The sequence below is a fragment of the Rhea americana genome, unplaced genomic scaffold (assembly GCF_003343005.1).
Source record: "Rhea americana isolate MKP2758 unplaced genomic scaffold, rheAme1 scaffold_63, whole genome shotgun sequence".
NCBI lineage: Eukaryota > Metazoa > Chordata > Aves > Rheiformes > Rheidae > Rhea > Rhea americana.
In genome coordinates this window covers 2,797,840-2,819,839 of record NW_028186790.1, presented here as the reverse complement: position 1 = coordinate 2,819,839, position 22,000 = coordinate 2,797,840, and the positions used below count along the sequence as shown (strand labels likewise).

Below are 22,000 nucleotides of genomic sequence, written 5' to 3'. Positions count from 1 at the left end.
TAATAAAAAAAAAAAAAAAGGCAAAACCACAAAACCCCTAATCTACTGCCAAGTAATAAAAAAAAAGGAGATCATAATCCCATTTTAATAAAAAAGACACATACAGGTAGTGTACAGTGGTGTTTTGAATCTGATGAAAGCAGAAGCAGGGTGCAGGGAAAAATCGCTGAGCATTTTCAGCAGAGGCAGTCTGGTGGGAGCTGGGTTTGAAGGGATTTTGGACTCTCACGTTTCTGTGCTCTGATACAGCGCTGCCCCGACGGATGGATTTTTCCTCTGACGGCACAGAAGCCTGCCGCCRGTACCGCTGCTTCTGCGATCCATTGCAGTCTCGTTCTCTCTCCATATTTTTTTTTTTACCTTGCTCCTATAATTTAAAAAATACATTCTGCCTATGAGCTGCAGCTCAGTTAACAAAAGCGGAGAAGAATCTCAGAGTTCCTCTTAGGAATGTCTGAAATTGGTGGGYTTTTCTCTGGAGCAGCTGAAAAGGAGAAAGCTCCGTCAAACGTGTGGTGCAGCACACACTTTGAGCGCAGCGCGACACGCTGCGCTGCTGCGTCTGTTCGCCGCGGAGGAGATAGTGCTGTCTGCTCTGTGCACGATTTGCTTTGAAACCCACTACACAACATTTAGCAGAAGCCGTTAGTATAATCTGTGTTTTGCATAAAGGATGTCATCGTATTCAGCGGCAACGAAGTTCCTTTGAAAAAAAAAATGGGAATGGGGGGAGGATTTTTTTATTGTTATTATTTGAAGTAGCTTAGTCGCTGAACAGAGCAAAAATTATCATAAAGCGACTGCAGCATCCTCCAAAATGTCCTTAGTGCTGTTTGCATTTATTCTTAAGTGTCTGCATTGGTGTTTACATCCCTGCTGTTTCTTGAAGCGACGTTGGGGGCGGTGGAAGCAGCGGCCATCTCTTGGCTGGATTCCCTCCCTCGGGAAGCCCCGGCTGCTCTTCTGGCTCTCCCCAGTCCTTACACCCAAAGGAAAGGCGGAAAAGTGTATTTCTTTCCCCATCTCCAKCTCAGCTGTTAGACAAACGTGGATTTTTTTTTTATTTTAAGCCCGAGTCCTAAAGCAATCCAGGGCGCTACATCTGATTAATGACGTGAAATTCACTGGGGTTAGACTTTCRTCCGTGGCGCTTGGTTTTCTCATGAGCGCAATAAAAAATGTGGCATCTCGCTTTTAATAATTCTCTCTTGCTTTTTATTTGCTTCTTTTAGAAAAACAGCTGACTGCTAGCAACTGCTTAGGAATATTAGCCATGGCCGAAGCCATGCAGTGCACTGAACTATACAACATGGCCAAAGCGTATGCCCTGCAGATTTTCCCAGAGGTGGCAAACCAAGAAGAGATCCTTAATATCTCGAAAGACGACTTCATTTCCTACATGTCCAATGATAGCCTGAACACCAAAGCAGAGGAGCTGGTGTATGAAACAGTGATAAAGTGGATTAAGAAGGACGCTGCAATCAGAGCTCAGGTAAAAATAATCTCAGCGGCTTCACTCTGCTGCATTCCCATGAAGGCTTCTTTAAAACAGGAACCATGTTTAAAACCATGCAGTTTTTCATGAGTAGGAGATGGGATGGACWGCTGAGATAAAGAGGAGAAAGAGAATGCAGGCTATGTGTAAAATTTTTGTAATTTCAAAATCTGATCCCCATGTCTGATCATTTAGAATCAAAATCTTGTTTGTGATGTGCATCGTACAAAGCTAGAGCCTCGAGCTGTTGGCTTCAGGCTTGGTCACAGATAATCTGGGGAGGATTAGGGCAGTGCGAGTCGTTACCTTAGGAAGGGGATGTGCTAGTAACTCTAGGGGAAAAAAAATCTATCAGAAAATCAGTATTTCTTTTGGTGCCACATACTGAAAGAGTGTAAGTTCAGTGCACAAAAAAAGATTCTGTATCTTTATTGGCTGCCTAGATAACCCCTTGGGTATTATATGTTTAATGGAGTCAGGCTTTCCTCAACCACGTGAGCTAGGCAATCCACCCCCAGCTCAAGAAACTAAGTGTATTACTTGGTCAGAGCCAGAGTACAGAGAACTGTCTCCAGATAACTGCTAGGAGCAGCGACTGTTTTGAGGACAGCGATGACAAATCGTTGTCCTTGGGATCAGAAAACTACCCTGGTGGTGTTTAAAAACATGCTGCTTGCCTTTGTGGCAGCTCCTGGAGTCGGCTTACACAGGTAGGGCACTGTGGTGATGTGAACCCCCATTTTTTTGGGGGGGGTGGGGAGCGGACGGCCAATTGTCCCCTCAGAAGGTGAAGGTTATTTCCCCTCAGCCCCTAGAAGGTGAAGGTTATTTTCCCTGCTTGCCCCACAGTGCTGGAGCGAGGCCAGAGTTTTGATCATTCCTGACAGGGCCAACATCTGCTGTGGGAATTTGCAAATTTATTTTTTAGGTGGCAGTTTTTCTTCCCCTCCTCCTTGCTGCTGCTGCCACCATCATCTCCTCATCACTCCATTTCCCACTGCTTGGTTTTCTTTCCTTTTCTCCAAGTTGCCTTCCTTTCTGTCCTGCTTCTGAAGTGCTACTTAGTTTATGATGGCAGTTTCATTTGCTTCTCCAAATTTCTCTGTGGTGCTTTGGTTTCATGCATTACTTTACAAGGACTTTTAATTTTTAATATTAATTTATTTGGAGGTGAGTCCTGAATAAATTAATATTAAAGATACCAAGCAGCTAACTATTTCCATGTCCAATCCTACCACTAAAGCAGGTAGCTTTCACATTTTCTTTTTTCAGTGCACGGCTTGACCTATTACAAAGCTCTTAGTTAAATAGCTACTTATTTTCTAAAAGTAGGAACTCATACTTACCATGAAAAATACTGTCTTTACAATAATGACTTGCACAGAATCACAGAATTTCTGCATTTTCAGAAGCCGGGAACAAATAGTTCTGAGGGTGGATAGGAAGAGGGAGAGGCCTAAATAATCTTATGTCTGATGAAGATGATGAGTGAAAAATCTTACATCTGGGGTGAAATAAGGCCCACTATACTGCCCAAATTCCCGTGAAATCCCCAAGGCGACTCAGGATGTTCAGAGCTTTACAGAGCTGGACAGCCATGGCAACAGCAAATGCATGCTCTTCCAAGAGCTGTGCATGGATATTTTGACTTTATTCACAGTTTGGTGAGATGGATTCACTCAAATCTTTCTCTTCCAACATTTTGGACGAGGAGCCAGTACGTGAAGGACACCAAAGCAGGAAGGATTGTTGCTTCTGCACCCGGTTGAGGGGATCTGCCAGGAGGTTCGAGACTTACAGCCATGAATTACAACAGCTGCAAACCCAACTGGGTAACATACCACTCTCCCAAAGGCAGATAAATCTGGACTTTCCAGGGCCATTTCTTCATATCTCCCCTCTCCCTTTGCCTGATGGGCCAAACTCTGCCATCRCATTAGAGGGCTTTGCTTCAGGAGCTCAGATGATTAAAGTGACCCCATGGCAGCTTCTTCCAAGCTAAGCATTAGTCGTTCTCCCAGAGTGAAAGATCTGTGCCCTTCGTCTTGCATTCACATCCATTTTTCCTGGCAAAGGCTAGGTGAGGCTTGCTCAGCAGAGACATCCCTGTGGTGGGGGTGAGAGAAGCTGCCATCTCTCTAAATCAGCCTCTTCTGCCTCCAGAGCAGCTGTGGGCAGCCTTGGTGGCCCTTCAAAGCTCTGCCAGCTTTCATGGCTTTGGAGAGTGTTTGCTTGCAAGCTTACACCTGGGGAGAGTAAATCTCATCACTGGTCTGGAGCCAGGCAGGGCTGTCACCCGAGCCGTAGCTTGCTTATCCGTCACTGGTTCCCTTCCAGGCACTCTCCCCCTCTAAAATCCACTGGTTCTGCTAAAGCAGAATAATCTCACCTAGGGAAGCCATGATACACAGGGGACATCTGTGGCTTGGTGGGGGCATTCAGGCCACCCCTTGTACTCAGTGACTTCTTGCTGCTGCATGCACCCTGCACGGTTTAGACCCCACAGCAGCCACGCTTTCGGAAATCAGGGCAAGCCAGGGTGCAGTGACAGTGGAGTCACCCCTTCTCATGGAAAGACATTAGAGTTAGGTCTCTCCTGTTCTTTTTGTGGCTTTCAAAAAGTTCTTTTGGGGTATCTAATTCTGTTAATCTTTCACCATCAGGCAGGAGGGCAATGGCATGAAAGGACTTGGGATTCGCTTGCAAGGCAAGTGGAAAGACTACACCCTAGCTGACTTTTAATTCTGCAAATTGTGCTCCTATGAAGTCTTGCAGTGCTTATAAAAGTGCTCAGTCGCATTACAAAAAGTAGCACCTGAGACTTGTTACAAAGAGAGAATAGCAATGCTTTAAAGGTTGCCAGTCCATCTACATAAAACGAATAGGCAGTTCGGATAGGACATATGTCTAAGCTGAGTTTTGGTAAATATCTGTATGCATCTAGGGTGTTAAAGCAGCGTGCCAGCTGCGTAAGGCAGCACTTCCACAATGATTTTAGCTCTGCTGGTAACAAAGTCACATGAAATCAGTCTGACCCAAAAAAACAGCCTGCAATGGGAGGTTCTTGAATACTTTGGTAGTTTCCCATACCAGCAAACATAGAKTACTGGTTATAGGAAATCCTCTTCATTACTTATCATGAGATAGAAGGCCGGCAGCTGACTGACACCTCTAGAAAAGCTGTTTTCTATCTTTTTTTCCCCTATTTGTTTCTCTTCCTGACTGATGGACAAGATTGTAGGGTTTATCCTAACAGTTATCCTCTTGATAAGCCTATTACGACTCTGGTGAACTCATGCAAAAAAAATATATTGTATAATGGAGGCTTTCCTGTGTGAAAACCAGCATGATCTGATAGGTCCAAACACAAGCAGAGATTACTACCAGGCCCCAAGCAGTCTTAGCCTGAACTCATCCCCTACTCTCTCTGAGGCCTTGGGCAGGTTATTTTGCCTTTCTGCCTCAATTTCATCTGCTGTAAATTGTAAGGAAATAATACCTGCCACATGGACCGTTGGGAGGATCTGCTGGATAACAAGCAATATTACTCCTCTAATGACTAATGGAGCTGCACAGAGTGGAAATCCAGCCTGGCACCAGTGTGGGATGTAATGATGGGAAGCTGCTACGTGTGAAGTTGCTAGATGTTGCTCACAGGAAACTTTCCCACCTTCTRCTCCAACTCCAAAGTTGTATCTGTTTTCTCTGACATAAAAACATAGCAACAAGTTCATTTATGCCGGGAAGCCCATGAAAACAAGGCTCCCAGTTGCACAAAGGAGTGAGGAGAGGACAGACGTGCAGACACATTGCCCTGTGTAGCACAGGAGAGAGGCCAGACTACAGTGCAGAGGGGCTTGACGGCCTGGTAGCCACTTCCATGGTGTTCTGCATAGATGGGACTGAGGACACTTTCCAAAACTCTGTTTAAAATCACAGTATCCAACAGGAAAAATAAATGGCTCCTCCGTAAGGGTATTAACAAGCTCATTTGAAATTGAATCCTTGGAAGTGAACTTGTCTGAACAGTGTCTTGGTGGTGTGACCACCAAGATGACTTTGAGACTAGGCAAATCCAAGGCAACACAAAGCCCACCTCAAAGTACTGTATCTGGCAGTGAGGATAAGGAAAGATGACAGAGAGAGGGAGAAATGGATTTAGGTCAAAAAATGTTAAAAATGCCAGCGAGCTACATTTCAGCACTTAAAGAAAATGACAATGAGATTTTTTGGGCTAAAAACTACAGCAAAGAAGGAGGCTGGTAACAGTCCCTGGTCTGCTGTGAAGGTACTAAAATGGCAGCAGCATTTCTCATGCCAAATTTTAAGGAGTCTCCAGAGTTACGCAGATGACCAACTTGCTCTGAGAAAATGAAGACTCTGACAGGGACTAAACAGCATCCTCATCCTGCTCTGGGGCGACAGGGAAGTAATGATATGTTCAAATGCTCATACCTGATACCAGCGTATATTGACTGCATAAGTTCATCGTAACAGGAAATTCATTGATCAGTTAATGTAGATGAGGGCATTAAGCTTCAGGAAAGCAGTGCTGGAACAAGTATGAGAAGCAACACGGGGCACCCGTGGAGCCTAAGTGAACTAGGCACAAACACTTGGTTATTGTTCATTTAGRCATTTTTTATTTTTGAAAAACCCAGATTATCTTAATGCTTTAAAAGCATTTGTGGGCAGAGCAGACAAATTCAAAATGATACCGTAATGCAAGTGCAACAAGCTCCACTTTCTCTAAAAGTGAGCAATGCAAGGGATGAGCAGTAACGCCTGTGCTTGCGCATGGATAGCCTGCCCGAAGGGCTCGGATTTACCTGCCGCCTTTCCTAGCGGCAGTCCAACACGCTCGAGCCCATCCGGGCTTAGGAAGAGCCGAAAGGGAGCAGAATCGTTCTTTATATCCCCTCTGTACTCAGTGATTAACTTCTCTTACARGGGTTTCTTTGGCTGGAGATCTGAGTTGTTGCTAAGACCTCATGATCCCTTTAGTTTTTGCGGCTTTTCTGAAACACTTCCCTTATTTTTCGAATTATTTTCCTGAGTGAAGCCCTGYTCTTGCAAAGGCACGTGTATGCAAGCCGCTCCTCTCAAATGCCAGTGATCAAAACCGCCCCCCAGGAACAAGCTCGCTTTGTGCCCTAGGCAGGCGGTAGCGGGGGGCATGGTTGTGCAGGCATTTGTGCGTCACGGTGTTGCACGGCTGCAGGTACCAGTGTGAGTTCACTTTGTTTTACRTAGCGCCACGCGAGCAGCAGCCATTTAATTGCCAGCAGGGTGCTTTTGCGGTGCATCTGCGTGTACGCAGGTGCTTGAGGGGGCGACTGCGAAGGAATGAAATGCCAGTGGCCGTTGTAGCATCCTTTGGGGGAATTTAGGGCATTTACTCGATAGTGTCTAGCCAGCAAGATAAAGAGTGCATGGTAAGAATGAGCGGGTTTTAAGCCTTAGTATCAGATAAACCCCAGGTATTAATGATTTATCTTCCTGCCTATTTTAAAAGCCCTCATCACGTTACTGCTGGGAATAGCTACCCGTGTGCGGCTTTGCAAACAGTCCGGCGAACGGGGCAGCAGTTCCCCCGGCGCGGCGCTGATGGCATTACGGTGTTTAGTCAGCTGTGCTGCCGTAAAAATGTCATGTCAAAACCTTATTTCGGGAAGGCGGCGGGGCTGCTCTGTCCTTCGTGCTTGGCATGAGATTTATACGAGGAGCAGCCTCGCACTGAGCCGCCCTGGGAGCCCCGCGCCTGGGAACCCCRTTTTGGTGCACACGTTCATCCCATGCTGTCAGCAGCACCCAGCCGTTTGGTTTCGTCTACGGGCAAGAAATCAATGTGGCTGATTAATAAATACCGAGCGCACTGGAGGGCTTCGGTTGGGATCGGATGTGACCTTGGACGCAGGAACATGCATGAGGCGATTGGGAGCGMAGCACGTCTTTGTGGTACCCGGGGGTTGGGTGCATCACAGCAAGTACTCATAATTACAAAATAGCACAGCAGCGCTGCAGAAATACAGCCTAAAAGGGCATATTTCCAAGAGGAGCAAAGCAGGGCACTGATCAAGCAGGTTTCAGAAGCAGCTGATCCATCACCGGGAGGAGAAACAGCTTCGATTTTCCCAAATCAGCCGGTTTCCCACTGGGGTTAAGGCTGGAAACAGGGCAGTTTGCAATGTTTTTCCCATCCGGCAGGGCGATGCGCTGGGGAAGACGGGGCCAGGCTCGTGGCCAGCGCAGCCCAGCGGTGGTGCCGGAGCCGGGGCCGGGCTGCAGCCACTCGTATGGGGCCGGCGCGAGCTCCTCCACCGCTCTCGCCTGGAGCCAGCGCATCCCCCCTTCCAGATGCTTGAAGAACCCTCGGGGGATTAGGCACAAGGAGCTGAAGCGGTTCCTTGGAGTGAAACCTTGCACGTTAACTCCCGCGTTTGCATTTCGAGCTCAAATATGTTTCTTTAGGCCGGTAGCACACAGGGTCCTTTGTAGGGAAGAGCTGTGAACTAGAGAGAGATGAATTGTAACGCAGAAGGGAAACTTTTTTTTTTTTTTTTAACCTCCCCAGGCATTGCTTCAAAAATGTTAAAAATCTTGAGAGCTTTCCAGTATGATGTTTAAGGAGCAGGAAGTCTGACTCCAGCAGTAAACATATGTCCTTTTAAAACTAACTGTTGCAGCCCAAGTCTGGGCAGGAGCCGACTGAGAGCCCTTTCAGAGAATACCTGCAAGGATTTCAGTGGTTAAGAGATTTGAGAGCAGGAAAGATTACTTTTACTATGATGTTGAAGAGGGAAGCACATTCAGCCTTCCTGGCGGCGTGCAGCCGCAGCGACCTCGTGAGCACCGCGCTCGCGGCAGACGGGTGCAACAGTTCCCGCCGGRTGGCAGAAATAATCCCGGTCCCGCTTGGGTCGGCAGCCGGTTGCAGACGCCTCCGTGGGGACGCCCGCGTCGGGGCAGCCGCAGCGCACGATCGGTTGTATCGTCTGAGCCCCGGTTAGTTATAACGTGGGTTTGCACTCGGCCAGCTGACAAGGGAGTATCGACCGCGTCCCGCGTTTGGCTTCCCGGTGGCTCCGCTTCCTGCTGCATCCTGCGTCGTGTTGTGCAAAATTCTGTATAGAAATTTTACTTTATACATAWGTATAATTGTATATAGAAAGGCAAATTATATATAGAAAGGATAATGTGCGGGCGGGCTCTTGGTGCTTCGATCGCAGRTCTCTCTCTGGGGGTTTTGCTCTCCTTTAAGCCACGCTCGGTGACAGACAGCTTCATTTGCTCAGRTGTCCTTTGCCCTCCGAGGTTTAATGTATTTGTTTAGAAGATGAAACTTTACTGTCAGTATTTGTATAGCACCCTCTGGAGTCYGGCTTCTCCAAAATCCAGACATGCACGGTGTCTTACACCAACAAATAAACTCTATTAATTAAAAGATTTTCGCAAACTGGCTGGTATTATGCAGTCTCCGCCACAGCGGTTGTTGAAAATCACTCTATTTATCAGCTTTTGTTTCACGTTCAAATGCCAGAAAGGGCTTTTTTGGCCTTTTTTTTTTTTTTTTTTAAGAGCGTGACAGCTAGCCTCGCACTTCCCCGGGGCCGGGGCGGGCTGGGGCCGGGGTTGCAGCGGCCGAGCTCCCGCGCGTTACCGCTGTCCCCTTCRCCCCTGGCAGTACGCCGCGGAGCTGCTGGCGGTGGTGCGCCTTCCCTTCATCCATCCCAGCTACCTGCTCAACGTGGTGGACAACGAGGAGCTGATCAAGTCGTCGGAGGCCTGCCGGGACCTCGTGAACGAAGCCAAGCGCTACCACATGCTGCCGCACGCCCGCCAGGAGATGCAGACGCCGCGCACCCGGCCCCGGCTCTCTGCAGGTGAGGCCGAACCCGCCGGCTCCCGAAGCTGCGTTGAGAAGGGGGCCTGGCCGCTTCCCGAGCGCCGCCGAGGCCCCTCCGCGCCGGGCGACGAGGTGCCGAGGACTTGCAATAACGAGCTGCCCTAAAAAAAGTCGTTTCTCTGAAGGCGGCTAACGGGGCGGTTACGAAAAGTGCTTATTTTCCGCGCCTGAAACCGTAGGCGTGATGCGAGCCGGCTGCCCGAGCCGCTTGGCGGGGGAGAAGCGACCCTCTCGGGGCGAGGGCGGCCGGTTCTGGGCCCCGTGACGGAGATTCGCTCGAGCTGGTGGCCTCACGCTCCGGCTTGCCATCCCACCTCCCTCCCGCCTAGAAATGGCAGCGGGCCTCTCTGCCTTGCTGCAGAAGGGTTAGCGTTTCGGCTAAGCGCTAAATCCGAAATATCTCCAGCGCTCCCGCCCCAGCGGGCTTTAGGGGAGCTGCTCACACCCAGGGAAATCCCAGGCAACAGCCGGGGCAGGGACACCTAGCGCGGTATGAGCCTGGTCCATGCCTTGGGCATGGCTAAGCTGCATCCAGGAAACCTCATTCCTCTGGGAAAAGCTCAAAAATCCCCGAAAAACAATCTCTTGGCAGAGGGGAGAGTAAAAATAAGGATGAAGATGTGTAACCGTAGCCCAAATCTCCTCCAGACATTAGTTGTTAGCGTGAAAATACCTTCTTCAGGTTAAAGTCCAGACTTTACCCGGACACMTTATGGCTGTCACAATCCATAGCAAAATTCCCATTTTCTTCAATGAAAGAAGAATTTGGCGTGTCAGGGCCTCACCAAAAGACTGTTGAAGTCAAGAAATATTTTTRCATGGAACGAGCTCTCTATTTTGTTTCCCCTCAACTCAGTTTTACCCAGACGGCATCCTCCCTCCTGAGTTGTCCCCAGGACCTTCACAGTGTTGCTCYTCATCCACCACTCACCCCCATGCACGTGCTCCCTTTTTCCCACCCCCTCCTGGCTGGATCACAGAGTCTAAACCAGATTTTTGTGCCTTTCGTTAGAACTGCTTTGCAAGCAGAGTGCTTTTTTGGGTGAGCAGCGTCACTTCTTTTGGCTGTTACTTTGCCTCTTTGAATCCTAGGAGTGGCCGAGGTGATCGTCTTAGTGGGCGGCCGTCAGATGATCGGCATGAATCAGCGCGCCTTAACGGCGGTCACCTGCTTAAACCCTCAAAACAACAAGTGGTACCCGCTGGCCAGCCTGCCCTTCTACGACCGGGAGTTTTTCAGCGTGGTCAGCGCAGGAGACAACATCTATCTCTCAGGTACGCAGCAAACAACACACGATGGAGAAAGGTTTCCACCTCGCCAGGCTGGTGCCACAAGCCAGGCAATTTTACCCGGTTGCTACTGAAAAAAAAAAAAAGAGCAGAGGGCTTTCCCTGGTTTTACTCTTCTCCATCTCTCCGCAGCTGTAGCGCTCTCGCAAAGCAGTCAGCAGCAATGTTTTGCCACCGCAACGCGGGGAAAATAGGTCTGACAACCATCAGGCATGCAAAGAGGTTTCACTGCCATAGGAACACAATTTAAAATACTGGCTGTAGTTGAGTCTAAATGGTGGGTTATGGATTTGAGACAGGCAGGCTGAACTGCTGAATATGTGACCTACACTTACAGTATTTGCTTACAAGAGCGTTCACGTTTTGTGCTTGTTGTCGAATCCTCTCTTTTGACAGTAGTCGCTAGCCCTATAATCTTCTTAGTTGCAATGAAACTGAGACCATGCTCCTTAAAAAAGGCTTTAACTCCCAAAGTAGCTGCCTACAGCTTGTGCCCGTGGGATGAAAGCGTCTGTGTGTTTGCAGTCTTGTGGTACCTCTTCTTGGCTGGAGGGGGGGAAGCAAATTCTCGCCAGGCAGTGTGAGGGTGCTCTGACCGCAGCCCAGGGCAGGTTCGGGGATGGAGGAGGAGTCGGCGCAGGGCATACGGACATGTCTGGACCGAGGACGTAGCCGGGGGACGTGCAGGCTGGCACGGCCGTGGCCAGGTACTAGGCGGTGTGAGGGCACCCAGCAGTGCTGGGAAGGGGTTGCAGCTCTGGAACCTCACCTGGTTCCCCCTCTCCATTTGCCACGGTGAATTGCTGCCTGTGGTGTTAAATTCCACTAGCACAGCATAGGGGCCCTGAGGATAGCTTGGAAATGATTTTGTGACGTTTTTGCCCATGAGCATTTTGCTCTTGGAGCAAAGGCCTTCTGTGGAGGCTTTGGTGAAACGCTGACTCTTAGTTATTCTTAGCTGAGGCACTTCCCAATCTGTAGAGCCATTTTGGACTCTGCTCTACCTSCTATCAAAAGCCAAGGAAACCACAATCCAAAGCTGATTTCAGCTCTTTACCCAGATTCTGGATGAGCAAGCTTTGGTGCTGGGTGCTAGAATGTGAGAGCTGGAAGCACTGCTGGGTCCGCTGGAAACCTAGCAGGGTACCAGTACATATTTTGCTTTGCTCAAACGTACATAACATAGGAGAAAGAGGAGGGGGAATGAACAAAAATGGGAATGAACTGAAACTACTGAGCTCCGCACTGCAGATCAGAGGCTTGGATCACAAAATACCGAGGAGAAAGCCTGGTTTGGTCATTAAAACACAGAACCGAGAATCTGGTCTCTTTTCCTGGCTCAACCACTGACTCCTAGTGTGGTCTCAGATAAATCATTTCACATCTTTGGGCCTCAAAATGAGGAGTGTAAGACACCAACCAAATAGCTACACTGGAAGCTTTAGTCAGAAGTATAAAAATGATCACTGTAGATATTTTACTTGAGCAGCTTAAATGCTTTTACAGGAGCTATACAGATGTTTCTTCCCTTTATCAGCAAATCATCCTTCATTAGCAAATCAAAAGAAATAAGAARTTCATCCCTGCAAATTAGGAGTTAGACCTGCAGTGCAAGCACTTGCTTTATTCTTCCCCTGTATGTGTTGCTTCAGCCCATCACTGCACTGAGCTTTCTAGATGTCAGGCTGGACTGCGTCTCACGAGCCAAGACGGGCTCTGCATCCTGACGCCTTCTAGCACGTGCTGCAGTAATTTAATAGACTAGAGGTTATTTATGAACATTGGAAAGGGTCTATCCCCTTCTGTACCTGGCCCTCTTAGTTTGACATCTTGATTTCCTCGTATCATCTCTTTTCTTTTTTTTTTAAAAAAAAGCGCCTTTGGGATGCATGAATAAGTGACACAGATATGCATCATCAGAACAGATGCTCTGCATTGAGGGTGATTTATTTTAATTAGTCAAATGTCATTTGAAGAGTTTTTACTTTGTAACTGGCTTTGATTGCTGCGCGCAAAGCTGCTCTTGTTCCAAGATCTCACGTACTTCTCCCCTTTTCTTTCCTCCTCCCCGCGGCCGGTACCAGGTGGCATGGAGTCTGGCGTCACGCTTGCCGACGTCTGGTGTTACATGTCCCTGCTCGATAACTGGAACCTCGTGTCCCGGATGACGGTCCCCAGGTGTCGACACAACAGCCTGGTGTACGATGGGAAAATATATACCATTGGTGGGGTTGGCGTGGCCGGCAACGTTGACCACGTGGAAAGGTAAAAGAAAAAACCCTGCGGTTTGCCGTGGCTTTGACTTCATGCCATGCTAAAGGATACTTTTGCTTTTAAATGTCAAGTCAAATGTACTGCATGTGTTAAAATCAGCTTTTATAGCAGCAAAGGAAGGAGGAAAATATGCAGGATTAGATTTCTTTTAAAGCTTCAGTGAAAACCGTTGTTTCAAAACTGAAGCAGAAAGCTGTCAGTTTATTTGATGGCTCGCTCAGGGGAGGAAAAAGAGAAATTCAGCTTATTTGGACCCATTACACAGATTACGCAATGAATTAACAAACTTCCTTTGAATTTAGGACTGATTAAAGTCTTTACAGATCACATTTTTTTTTAATATAAAAAAGAACATCAGCAAAGCAGATTTCTCCCGTACACCCTCCTGGTGAAGTGCCCTGGCTGGAAGGCAACTCCTTCCTCGCGGTGCTCCTGCCCTCCAGCTGGGACCTGCCAAGCTCACAGTAAAGCAACCAAGACAAGGAAACAGTTTTGAATTCTTGGCTGAGAGGGGCTGAATAGAGACAGGAGAGAATGGAAAATTTTCATTTCAAAAAGAAGCTCAATATATATGTATAAAAAAAATTGCTGTTATCAAATGGAACTTAAGAAAAGGAACAAAAACACGGAAGAAACATTTCACAAAAGAGAATTCCAAAACTAACTCATTTCATGTCAACCATAACATTCAGTAAAGACCATAATATTTCATGTGCTTATCAATGTTTTCATTAAAAAAATAGAAACCACTTTGAAATGGAATATAAAAATTCCAAAAAGAGAAATACAATCCTCACCTTACCCAAACACTTACAGAAGTATTGTGACAATAGATTGGTGATATGTTTTTGTGATTTTTTTTTTCCTTTTAGTGAATCTGGCAGCTGAAAATGTGAGGATTTTTCTTTTTGTCGGTTTTAAGTGCTGACTTCATCTGCAAGATTTTGGAGCAGGCAGATCTCAGTAAAAGTTGTCTTAAACAGGGAATCCAAAAAAGGACTATAGATTTATGAAGGCCCTGCTGAAAAAAKAATATTTGCAAAAAGGAAGGATTAACAATGCCTTCATTCTGTTATTCCTTAATGTTAGCTTTGCAACATTTATGTTCCATTTATACAGTATTTATCAAGTATATACATGCAAATCTTCAGTAGGAATAGCTAAATTAAAAGAACTTCATTAATATGCCAAAGCTAAATACTTGAGAAATAAGGAAATGCAAAAAAAATGAAGTTTCCTTATGTATATCTACTTTTTGGTGCAATCTTTAAGCATRTGACCAACTATTTTTTTCCAAAACATTTCTGCCTAGTTCAGTGCACAGGATAGACCTGTCCTGGGAATTAGTCACGGTGCTCCCAGAAGGAAGCACGTCTGCAGGGCTTTGCACTTGTTGCAGRCTTGGAAAGCGCGTGGAAGACGCAGAGCGGACGGTCCCTTAGGGGGGCCAGGAAGATCCCTGCCCCGGGCTGGGTGCTCACCCTTCCCACGCGGCCCTGGCTGCCTGTTCCTCTCTGCTCGCAAATCTGGCACCGAGAGACTGTGTGGAGGGCGAGTGGTAGACTTCTTCCCTATCGTCTTGGCGCACGCTGTCTCTGCCACAATGAGGATGCCTCATCGCGGGGATTTGTTAAACCCGTGGTTATAATTAATCTGGTATTGTCTAGGAAGTGACTTGTGAGAAGCGGCACTGGAAAAAGTGCAGCGTGGCCTCTTTGGGGTTATGCCAAGAGAGGAGAGAATTTTTTGGATGTTTTCTTTTCTGCTGTTTGCATTAAGATGACTGTGGGGAGTTGCGGAAGCAAAATATGTCATTGCTTAAGCTGCCTGTGTGTGTGTTGGAAAGGATGTTTCAGGAGTCTGCTGTTAAAATGCAGGTGAGGAAAATATAGCCTTCCTAGCTGCACTGAGCAAACTTGCACTTTTTTAGGCAAAAGCATTTCCCAGTTAGACCAACCAGCTAATTTGGGCTGCGCATTTCTTTGAATATTGTGCTATAGCTTTGGATGGGACACTGAGACGCTGTCCATCACTCCCCACCAGTCTGCAGGCCCAGGGCATGGAGGCTGCAGTCTCTCACCAAAGCAGATCTTTGAAGACAGAGAAAATCGCATTTTCCCACAGTTTTGTTCTTGTTCTCCACTGTTTTTTGCTGGCTTTTTTTTGGAATGTTTCATTCTAAATGGTTAAAATTTGACAAAGATGTTTTTGTTTTGGCTTTTTGTTAAACAGATGATGTCAGGCCATCTTAACTATACCTGCCATTACCTGACTGCGCCTAATACATCTCCTGCACTATTAGAAAGCATTAAAGCAAATAGGAACCGCTGGATTCCTAATGATTTATGGGACTAGCTCCCGTGCTCCCTCGTCTACGCTTTCGGTTGTGTCATTGCTGCTGAAGGGTGCAGCCTGCACGAGAAGCTCTGGTGCCRCTTAAATCAGCAGGTGTTTTCCCATCAACTTCAGTGGAATTGAGATTTTTACCCTTTAGCTGCCATTCGGCAGTGAGGAGACAGTAAAACTCTATTTTGACAGAGAATATTACAGGACTGTAACAAGCAGACAGGTAGGAGTAATTCATTACTCACGTTAAAACAAAATATAGTGCCAGGCTGGCTGAATTATAAGGCCTTTCTCGTGAATATGCATGGGCATACGTTTGAGGAGAGTTATGTTTTTGGAATGAATATTTAGGGGAATAACAGAGCGGCGGCAGCTCTCAATCAAGCCCCTCCGGCAAGTCTCCGTGCGGCAAGAAGCGAGTCATTAGGTATCCGGCGAGAGCATATTACACTTTCTGTCTCCTCGTGAGATATGAGTGGAGTTAGGAGGCGGGGAAATGAAGTGGATCCACGAAGYAGGGTTTCAGATAATGGACGGGCCTTGTAATACATGCAATTTGAGAGCCTAAAAGACTGCATATGCTGACAAGCGAATGTATGTGACGGAACGTGTGGAAATGTGGGTGCTTTATGGTTATTATCTGTCTGAAGGACAGAAGGAGATGAATCCCCTTGACCTGACAGCACTTCTACAATAGGATTGTCTTAAAATTGAGAGATTACTTCAGCTGGCAGTGTGCACTTGGAAGACAGTCTGAAAAAATGAAATGTAAAAGTAAGCTTTATAGGCTTTATAAACTGCTTCAGAACCCACTGTTTTATTGATGGCTTAAGAAAATTAAATATATAGCCTTTTCCAAGAATAGTTTATTAAGCTCCTCAGAAGAGTCGGAAGAAAATAGAAAAGGCAAAAAACAGTAATCTGTAATATGATTTTAAACATCATGTGAATCATCTGCAGAGCAGATCAATATGACTCTGTGCAGCTTTATTTTAAATAGTAGCTTTCCTGCAAACAGGATTAAATAATGTATAAGAAACTGGAGTGTTTGTCTCTAAGATACTGACCACGATGTAAGGATTTTATAAATGGGAATAAATGAAGATATTCATAAGGCTGTTTAATGTAGAAGGAGAGAACTTAAGAGGTTGCATTGGGAGAAGAAGTAGTGTCTTCAGGTATTTAAAGAGATCAAAAGTCAACAAGGCAGAGAAGCAAATGGCACAGCGTGAAGTGAAGGGTTTTTCTGSTGTAGATATTGAGGTCGTAGCGAAAGAACGAGAAAGTAGGTGCTAAACAAAAAGAGGGAAGCCAGAGGAGGATCATGCCCGCAGATGAAGTCCTGGCACGTTTGGACAACTGGCAAGGTTATTTTTGAGTGTGCTCTGCCCCGCCTCGGGCTGTGTTTCTGCCCGGTTCAGAGCACGTGCTGCCTCATCGGTGTATAAATAACACACAACCCAGAGCACTGCGGCTGCGCAGGGACAGGTGAGACGACGCAGCCTGGTACGTGTGACGGGACAGGCCGGGTCCCGCGCGTGCCGAAAGCGGGAACGGGCCACAGCTGGGGGTTGCGAGGGCTGAGCTCGGAGCAAAGGCAGGCGTGGAAGGGCCTTGAGCGAAAGGGGGCTCGAGTCCGTAGCATGCAAGGACCGCAGAGCCGGTCCACCACGTCCAAGAGAGATGTCCTTGAAGTCACAAGCTCAGCAAATGAAAACCCTTGTGGTGGATACAGCAGGGCTGAAGGGAGAGGGAAGAAAAACCTTTACTTGGATTGAAGCCAGCTCCCATTAAGTCTCCATCTATGGCTTCAAACAGGGGAATCAAATGCAAACATGGACTAATGAGAAGAGATCAGAATGATTAGTTTTCAAATCAGTTCCCTCCCTGCTGGCTGCAGGGTAGAACTGGGTGTTAAAGGTGGCAGAAGATCCTCCTAGCACTAGTGGCGGTGGGGCAAAGGCAACGCCAGCGATGGCGTGACAAGTGGAAAGGCCAGAGGGTGGAGAGGCGAAGCAGCTGTCATTATTTCCTACCCTGGAAGGTTGCGAAGATTCACCTTCATTCATTTTTGAACCAGTTTAGTTAATCTGGTGCAAATCCTTGTGTGAACATATTAAGAGCTGATTGGAGATAAACCAAAATGATGGAAACCTGCCTTGCAGTGGGAGACTTAAGAAGCTTAGACTACTTAGTTTTTCCCATAGAAGGTTAAGAGGCGACATTATTATTTTCCACAAGTCCGTATGTGGAGGAGAGATATTTGATAGCAGACAGCTTTATAATCTAACAAGAAAAAAAATTGCTATCCAGTGGGTGGGAGCTGAAGCAAAACAAACTGAGACTAGAAATCAGGTCTACAGTTTTATAAGGAGGAAATGAACCATAGGAACAAGTTCCCGGAGGATTGAAGGACTTGATGGATGGAGTGAAATTAGGTATCAGGAGGCCTTAAAGGCACCTATGTCTTATCTTAGACCCCAGGGGGAATTYAGACCCTTGGTTGAGAGGATTGCTTTACTGGACCTATACAAAATCCAAGTTAGGTGCCTGTGTTAGGTGGACAAGGGCTAGTCTCCATCTGCTTAATGGTTCAGAGAAGGTTTTTGAAACCAAAGGATGCTCAGGACAAGAACATTTGCTTTAARCTCCTCCGTCTGCACTCGTATCCAATAGATTTGCAGCCTTTGGCTTTCAGTGGATGAGGTGAAACTTGACATTTTTGGTTCCCCATGGCAGGCACAGGAGAGCAGGAGACAGAAATGTCAATTCTRTCATTTTAGGAGATAAACACAGAGCCGCGAAGGTGGGTAAAAAACTGGGTGTATGGGGCCTGGGATCCCAACAGTGAAATTCATCCAGAAAAGGAACTATTTATAATTTGAATCTTTCTCCAACATTCCTGCAAACATTTTCCTCACCCACAACCAACCCACAACAGATCTGGAAGCTATAATCCCTCCTTCTCCTGAAAACACATTAGAAGGATCAGGAAGTCATTAGAAATGATATATCTGTCTCAGAAACTGTGATCCGCCAGGTATTTCTGCCAGCCAGAGCTGAAGGCAGCACATCTACTCACCTTTCCACCACAGAGCTCCTCAGYTGGCTGCAAACGACTCTGGACTCTGGATAGTACTAAATCACAGGGGAYAGTGGGAGAAAATAGCTATCAAGCRACGGATACAACTTATATCCCAGAAGCTGAGGAATTAGAAAACACTAGATCAGTGTTTTCCAAAAATTTCCATTTCTTTGACYGATCTTGAACCAATTATAACCAATTCCTTAACCATTTTTTCGTTCAATAATAACAGGCATTACCAAATAAATTACCAAACCCAAAATAACTGAAGTAGATGTATTAGCAAAGTGTAACCCAACAGTAGTATATGAAACTGTTTATATTATGTGACATTTTTGCATATCTGCTAGGATGGGAGTGAGTACTGCCTTGAGTGTTGTGGGCAAATACAAGAGATCCAGCATATGGTGCCTTACATTTAAGAGCTTTTTATATAGTCAAACATTCATCTGCAGTTGTCTTTTTGGTGTCAAACTTTAAAAATTAGCCCAATATAGGTATGCCCCTTTGTATGTTCCCGGCACRATATTGTTTAATCTTGTTATAGTTCACCTCTTTGATCACTTTGTTGTAGATGACTTTAATTTCTCGGTAGCTAATTTAGAGCATTGTAAAATGCTGTTGTCTGTGCTCATTATGAGGGACTTTTCCTCATTTTGTTAGTTAAAATTTACCTCCCTCTTGCTTTTTCTTCTTTTTTATGGGTATATTAATTATTTTCAGTTATATTGTTTGAAAAGCTATTAAGGCATCTTCATTAAGCATTTTATTTTGTGCTATCTCCGCCATTTACATCTTTTATCCYTTTTATTTTCCTCAGCTCTGGGCAGTGAGAATTTGAGAGATGTTACAAAAGCAGAATTCCCCAGTCACTAAATCATTTTTTACAGATGGATTCTTGGCCATGGATTCATTTAATGTTTGCATATTGCATATCGCTAATATCAAGAGCAAAAGCCCTGAATGGATGATGAGGGCTTCTGTTCTTGCAGTCAACAGTTCTGAATAATCACTACTCAGGAAACTCCTATTTGACTGACTATGCCATTACATGGAAATATTGAAGCCTAAAATTCATATGCCTTTCCACTGTCTCCAAGACTCATTTTACAGCAGTTATTTGGATCCCTGCCACATTATCTTTAAAAAAAATTGGCATCTGTACTTGTGACATTGTCTAAAATGAATCTTCATCCATGGATTATTAACTGCACATCCCTTATGGTCAATGGCTTAATTAAATCAGATACTGATGACCTTAAAACTAATTTAGCAGCTTAATGCATACTCTTTTCTATTTGCTTCATGTCAAATAGGGATGCAATGGTGAAATCTTATTCCAGCATTAACATTTGCAGCATTTTGGACAGGAGTGCAGTAGTTTGGTGTGCACAGTCAAAATTAAATGGAAGCAACTTATTCTAGCACAAAATGTGCATCACTGGTCAGTTAACAAGAGTAAAAAGAGCTATCATGTTGCATTATATTGCAGGTGAGATGTGTTCCACAAGCCGAACTACTCAAGTACATTAACAGTTGCCTGCCTGTGGTTGCTGTTGGATATCACTGCACTGATTTGCAAGAATAATCTCATTGTATACTCATTAATAGAAATTAATTAGTGGAAGACATCTCAACAAAGATGTCCTGAGTTTCTTTAGCTTGGACTATAATGGGATTTGAGAGGCATATACAGAAAATAGAACCATCTTTCTCTGGGCTTTTATCAATGCTTTAAAGGCTCAGAAGAGGCATTAATTACACTGTTTACCAAGTGGTTGGATTTGTATGGCATTAGGAGATACATTTCCACCTCTGCTTTTTTCTACTTGTCAAACTGCCTCTCTGTTATATCGCAGCCCGCTTTCTCTGCCTGTCTCTCCTGCATCTGCTGTTTACCCGTGGCTGTGTCATCTCAGCTCACTCTGATCGCTGTCGTCTCAGGTACGATACGATAACGAACCAGTGGGAGACCATCGCGCCTCTGCCCAAGGCCGTGCACTCGGCCGCCGCTACCGTCTGCGGGGGCAAGATCTACGTCTTCGGCGGGGTGAACGAAGCCGGCCGAGCGGCGGGCGTCTTGCAGTCCTACATCCCTCAGACTAACTCGTGGAGTTTTATAGAGTCGCCCATGATCGGTAAGGCACTTGCGTTGTCAGCGTAAACCCATATTGTGACAGCAATCTCTGCGCTACAGGTATTTTAATGCCTTTGTAGAAAGCAAAAGGGTTGGAGAGGGGGAGACGTTTGTAACAAATTGGCAGGCATGCAGGGTATATTATACCAGAGAGGCAATTATCTGGATTTCTTACTGAAGGCAATTGTCACTCATTAATACAGCTAGTTATCAGCCAGAAGTGATGAGCTCAAAGTAGAAGAGAAAGGAAAGCAGTTATTAGACATGGACAACTAGTAATTTTAGATCCAAAAGAAATCACAAAGTGCAGTGAAACTTCATTCTAACATCATGTGTTGTTTCATGCTTAAAACAACAGCAGTCAGTTAATGGGTTATTAGCATGTTTTTTGTTACAGTGCCTCATGTCCTGTAGGAAGTGGAGGTCATTCRTAACAGGAATTTATCTGTGGTGTTCAAAGTCACGCACACTTCACAGTCTGCAATCCCGAGACAGGTGGATTATTAAAACTGTGTTTATTAGTCATGTTTATGATGCCCCAGGGCTCTCTTTATATCTTACAGAATAAAGAGCAAGACAAGAGCGCAAGTTTTCCAAAGTAGTAGTAATTTAGAGGGTGCAGACTCCCTTCAGAAATTACCATAGTGCTTAGCAGGTTGCAAYGTATCTGCTTTCTTGCTCCCCGGGGTGTTTAGGCCGTTTGGGAAGCAGGGCGAAGGGTTCAGCCGCACAAAGTCGCTGCTGCAGAGGAAGGGCTGAGCTGTCCCCATGCTCAGTGCAAGTGGCTGGAGCAGGAGCATGAGGTCGCTTGTTCAAAAGATATATAATCTCAGTATTCATCCTGGTAGGGCAAGTATAGGGAGCAAGACTTAAATTACAGAACTACAGTTACACTGCCAGGTGAGGCCAGAGCATATCCTAAGGACTAAAATAAACTGTCCTTTTTGTTTTAGCTTGTTACAATTATTATGAATCTCTTCTTGGGGTTTACCAGTAGAAGCAGTCTGGAGGGGTTGGTGCCTGCACGGCTATAGCTCCTCYTGCAAAGACAGCGTTGCTGCTTTTCTCCTCTCTTGCTGCTGTTTGTGTCCAGCCTAACATAACATGACATGCATATGATGCAGCATGAAGCACCCAGCGGGAGGGCGTTAACCAGCAAAAGTCATGTTTATGTAATACAGCAGAGCAAACAAACCTATTTCCCGACTTTTTCCATCACATGGCTCCAGCTGCTGCTGTTCATTTAATCCGCTGACTGACAGTATGAGGTTTTCCGGTACTCAGAGCATATTGCAAAAAATGAATGCATTATGCAAAGAGGTATTCCTTTCCCTTACCAAACTAGTGCAAGTGCCACAGGAGCTAAGAATTCATTCCCTGGACTTATTATACTGTCTAACAGGCATCAACACCGTGCGTGCTTGGAAAAATCATCCGAATCATCCAGAGATGGGTTGAACTATTTCC

The 22,000-nt window shown here is 45.8% G+C and overlaps 1 protein-coding gene across 1 annotated transcript in view; it reads left to right on the top strand.

The window, feature by feature from the left end:
• Positions 1–22,000, top strand: part of KLHL29 (kelch like family member 29) — a 362,303-nt gene that overhangs the window by 319,663 nt on the left and 20,640 nt on the right. Inside the window, exons 8-12 of the mRNA XM_085320322.1 lie at positions 1,233–1,492; positions 9,180–9,378; positions 10,494–10,676; positions 12,776–12,956; positions 20,341–20,534. Coding sequence (XP_085176448.1) covers positions 1,233–1,492; positions 9,180–9,378; positions 10,494–10,676; positions 12,776–12,956; positions 20,341–20,534 — 1,017 coding nt within the window. The remainder of the gene's footprint in view (positions 1–1,232; positions 1,493–9,179; positions 9,379–10,493; positions 10,677–12,775; positions 12,957–20,340; positions 20,535–22,000) is intronic.